Source organism: Poecilia latipinna, unplaced genomic scaffold (genome assembly GCF_001443285.1).
Source record: "Poecilia latipinna isolate Pla-1442-1.1 unplaced genomic scaffold, P_latipinna-1.0 Scaffold1469, whole genome shotgun sequence".
NCBI classification, from domain to species: Eukaryota; Metazoa; Chordata; class Actinopteri; order Cyprinodontiformes; family Poeciliidae; genus Poecilia; species Poecilia latipinna.
This window is the reverse complement of record NW_015114085.1, coordinates 73,858-78,392: the sequence shown is the minus strand read 5'-3', so window position 1 is coordinate 78,392 and position 4,535 is coordinate 73,858. Positions and strand designations below refer to the sequence as shown.

Below are 4,535 nucleotides of genomic sequence, written 5' to 3'. Positions count from 1 at the left end.
ACATTTGCATTTAAAGATACAAATATCTAAAATGAAGCAACTTTTATTTTATAACATACTTTATTAGTCATTTTATAAATAGTGGACAGCTTTCAGAATGTTTCTTGTTTTATGCTATTTTCTAAACAAAACAACATAAAACATGTCAGCTTTTGAATTTGTTACAGTTTCTTGTAATCTCTATCTTTGTAAAGGAAAGATAAAAACAATAAGTTGGAGTCAGTTTAAATGTGACACATTAGCTGTTGATCTAGAACAAGATACAAGTGCAAACTTTATATTATTTTTAATTTAAGAAAAATCTTTACATAGCTGTCCATGCTTTTATGCTTTTTTGTTCATTACAATTTTGCTCTCTCAAGCACTTTAATCTATGATCATGATTTGAATTAAAAACATTGAGTTTATTCCTAAACCCTTATACACAGTAAAACTGCCAAAAAAACTAATTATGCTGCATCTTTGCATTAATAACCATAAAATTTACACCAAGTATTTTTATATTTTTATCTTTTTCTCTTCTTGTTCTCTCAAGTCTTGTCTTCCCATTCATGGTGGAAAATATTAAATGAGTGTTGTCTTCTTTGTTTTCTGTGTTTAGTCCTGTCCCTGTCTTGTCTTCCCTGTTTGCTTCCCAGGTGTGTTTCATTCCCTGATTACCATCCATGTGTATTTAAGGCCACCTGTTGTCTTTGTCTCTTGTCGGGTCCTCATCGTATTTCATTGTTTCGGCGACTGTCTGTTCCTGAGTTTTTTGTCAGTAAATCAACTTTTACAATGACAGCCTGGGCTTCCAGGCGTCTTCCTCACCTCCATTATCCGCACATCATGACAATGTGTAGAGGTGGAGAAGAAATGTTTACAGACTACAGCTTTGAGACAATGGTTATAGATGTAGTAATGAATGAGTGAAATGTAGAAAGTGAAAAGAATCATAAAAGTGTTAGCATCTGTACTGTTTGATAAAACAGACCAGACACATTATAATCATATTGCTCTAGGATTTTTTGTACTGCTGCTCCACTGTCTTCAGTCACTGTGCTCTCTTGCACAGAAGTAAACAGCAGAGTCCTCTGCAGTGAGACTGGTGATCTGCAGGAACTGAGTGCTGCTGGAAACATCCTGAGTGAAGCTGAAACGGCTCTGAAAGGAGCTGGCATAGGTAGCAACAGCTGAACATGTGTTTATCCACCCAATCCATTCTAAACCTTTCCCAGGTTTCTGTCTTATCCAGTTCATGTCATTATCTGTCATTGTGTAACCAGATGTGACACATGAAATCTTCACAGTGTCTCCTGGTCTTTTCACCTCAGAGGATTGAGGCTGCTGCAATTTGATCTCATTCCAAACACCTGTAACATTACTTTTGCACCCTGTTTAAAAAAAAGCAAAAAGAGTTTTCATTAACTTTTCTTCAGCTTATATCAACAGTTGCCCCATGTTGCCTTTAGACTAATTTTCATGATCATCTGAGTAATTTCTCACTTCTTTCAACTGTCAAGTCAACATGATGCTTTTCATCATTGAACCATCCAGGTATCTCTGCTCTGCAGCCGTATCGTCCAGCATCTTCCTCTGTGAGTTTGAGGATGGTCAGAGAAACGTCTCCTTCATCCAGTCGTCCCAGTAGCTGATACCTGCTGGAAGCTCTGGTCTCTTCTAGAACTTTATGTCCGTCTGTAGAGAGGAGCTGATTATTGCACTTTCTGTTCGGTAACTCTCCTCGACCCCAGCAAACATACACCGCTCCGTTAGTCTTTATGTCATATTTACAGGGCAGAGTCACATTCTGACCCGTCTGACCAACAACTCTCCTGCCATCACCTCCTGACACTGAAAACAGAACATTAACAATCAGCTAAACGTCTCCATTTCTGGTTCATTTCACAGACAGAACAAAAAAAAGAACAAAAACCCTGGAAATCCTGCATGTAGAAACACACAGAACTGCAGCAACACAAACTAGATCAGAACAGGACTATTACCTGTGAGCAGCGTGATCAGCAGCACGACCTTCATGATGAACAAGCAGCACGGTTTGACAACCAGCTGCTGAAACTCTGCCATCACCACAGCTGCTCACTGCTTCACACGGGGTGGCGTGACAAGAACTAGACCTCAGAGTGGTCGGAGAGGAAGTAGAGAGTTGCTGAGGGACGGAGAGCAATCCTTCAGAGCTTCCAGGAACTGGAGAAACCAAACCAGACCTGCTGCTTCCTCTCATCTTTTAATAAACATCTAAACGACAGAAACAGCTTTAATCTGTCTCAATATGTCTCAATATGTTTCTGCAGCTAACAGTTCAAATATAAATAATAAACATTATATTACACTCAACTTTAATATTTTCTAAGTTTAATGGCTTCAGTTGGTCTTTTTGTTCACAAGAATCAAGCTGTTGTTGATATTATGTCACGATAAGTTTAGTTTCACATTAACTGAATCAACAGGATGTGCAGCAAAATAGCACCTTCATTTTATAATGTGTAATATAAACACAAGAAATTGTTCAAAAATAAATCATGTTTCTTGGCCTTTGGCTATTTCTGACTTTTTATTTATTTATTTTTATTTTATTTTATTTTTGTTTGGTTTTAGAAGTTCAGATAATCCCAATTTATATTTATGTTTCTGGTCTCTCTTATTTTGTGCTTATTTTATTTTAATATAATTTTTGGTTGGGGAAAAAAAACAACAACATCATGTTGCATCTTTATATGGATGTGCTTTTTTATTATCCTTCATAATCTTAATCATAAATAAGAACAATTATTTGATTCCCCATACTGTTTGTTTTTTTGAGCTCATACAACTCAATTATTCTTTATTCTGCAGTTTTTAAACAACTTCTCTTACATTAAGTTTTTATCAAACATGACATTATTTGAGTAGCAATTTAGTTAGATAAAAACACATATTTTAATCTCCGTAATGTTGACCAGCTACAGTTATAAATATGCAATAAAACAAGGAAAAGTTTTTGAGCTTCTCTGTGTGTTTGAAGCAGCTGCAGATACTTTGTTTTTGCTTTAGACCAATGGATTTAAATTCTCCAAGAATGTGAGATTCTAATGTTCCTGAGGACGGAGCGGTGTGTGTGTGTTTGCAGGGAGAAAACTTTACTGAAGTCAGCTCCTTCCACACAAACTACATTTTTGGTACAAATTATATAGAAAACACTTGAGAGTTGGTTAAATTCTGTTCAAGGAGCCGCAGTGAAGCAGAGGAAACTGACTCAGTTAAGTTTTCATCTACAGAAACATTTTTCACTCAAATATTTCATGTTACGATTACAGATATCTGAGGACTAAAGGATCCCTAAATCTTTGTTTTTGCAACAACTACAAAATATAAAAATTATTTTTCTCTTCAGTAATTAAAATGGCTTCAAAGCAACTGATAGGGCAATATTATTACTGGGAATATACTTGATGCAATAAAGATTCAACTTAAATCAGGATTTATGAATGTTTATTTGCATGACTTCCATTTCACCACAACTGTTATGTACGGAGGTAAACCGATAGCTATGCCATCACTGGTGATATACTTTAATATACTTTTTTCAACACAAAAGTAAAAATCTCAATTTATATTTTGTGGCAGTTCATTGCTTAATGACAGGTTAACCAGTCACAAATGGGTCTTGCATTACTTTATAATCTTGCTGATCTACTTTATATGATGTTTTGAACAGGATGCAGATCTCTGAGTGATGGTATTTTGTGTTTAGTGGTGGAGATTTTAGTTGATAATTCATTAGCAGAGTGAGGATCACCATAAACTGGACTATTACAAATCATACAAACCAATTTGACACAAAAGTACTTTTTTTTATGCTGACCCGTTATTTCACAGAAGGTTTTGAAACAGTAAATCGCAAACAACAGTCTTTGATTTTATAGTGTGCTAAGAATTTTGTGATGGATTGGAAAACAAAATAAAACAAGTAAAATTAAAAGTTTTCCATAATAATTATCATGGACTTTGAAAAAGAATGTCCAATGAAGTCATTAATGGTTTTACAGCGCCTCCTCTGGTGGTTTTATAATGTATGTGTTCAGGTCCTTAGAGGTTTTTGTATGGCTCTCCTGCTTATTTGTATCACTGTGACTCTCTGGCACAGTAATACACAGCAGAGTCTTCAGGCTGCAGATTCTCTCCATTCAGAGTCACTGTGTTACTGGACTCTTGTACTGTAATAGTGAACTTGCTCTTTAAAGAATCTTTGCGAGCTCCTGTGCATCCAGAGCACATGTAACCAATCCACTCCAGTCCTTTTCCTGCAGGCTGTCTGATCCAGGCTGTTACATATGTTCTAACAGAATAAGAGACCTGACAGGTGATCTGCAGTCGTTCACCAGGCAGCACAGACACAGAGGCTGACTGTCTCAGAGTCTCAGACCGAACTCCTGGAAAAACAACATTTTGTGAGTTTCAAACCATGATCTGGTGATTCTCACGAATCTAGAAATTCTTACCTGATCCAGCTGCTAACAGCAGCAGCATCAGAGTGACAGAGAACATGGTTGGTG

At 36.4% G+C, this 4,535-nt stretch overlaps 1 protein-coding gene and 1 gene segment (V, D, J or C); both read right to left on the bottom strand.

The window, feature by feature from the left end:
* Nucleotides 1–1,029: 1,029 nt before the first annotated feature.
* Nucleotides 1,030–2,242, bottom strand: LOC106962878 (uncharacterized). Its single transcript, XM_015057525.1, has 3 exons — nt 1,986–2,242; nt 1,486–1,833; nt 1,030–1,373 (listed from the first exon to the last, which is right to left on the bottom strand). Exons 1-3 carry the CDS (start codon nt 2,065–2,067, stop codon nt 1,030–1,032), a joined length of 774 nt encoding a protein of 257 aa, XP_014913011.1. The 5' UTR covers nt 2,068–2,242.
* Nucleotides 2,243–4,104: 1,862 nt separating this feature from the next.
* LOC106962870 (Ig heavy chain V region XIG14-like) lies at nt 4,105–4,529 on the bottom strand. The segment is given in 2 exon segments: nt 4,105–4,412; nt 4,482–4,529. Coding segments are annotated over 2 exon segments (354 nt in total).
* Between the last annotated feature and the right edge of the window lie 6 nt (nt 4,530–4,535).

Excerpts from the sequence above, each read along its gene's own strand:
- LOC106962878 (XM_015057525.1), bottom strand. The coding sequence starts at position 2,067 with ATGGCAGAGTTTCAGCAGCTGGTTGTCAAACCGTGCTGCTTGTTCATC. Across the intron at positions 1,834-1,985 it reads GCTGATCACGCTGCTCACAG|TGTCAGGAGGTGATGGCAGG; the intron begins GTAATAGTCCTG and ends TTCTGTTTTCAG. Across the intron at positions 1,374-1,485 it reads TGACTTGACAGTTGAAAGAA|GGTGCAAAAGTAATGTTACA; the intron begins GTGAGAAATTAC and ends TTTTTTAAACAG.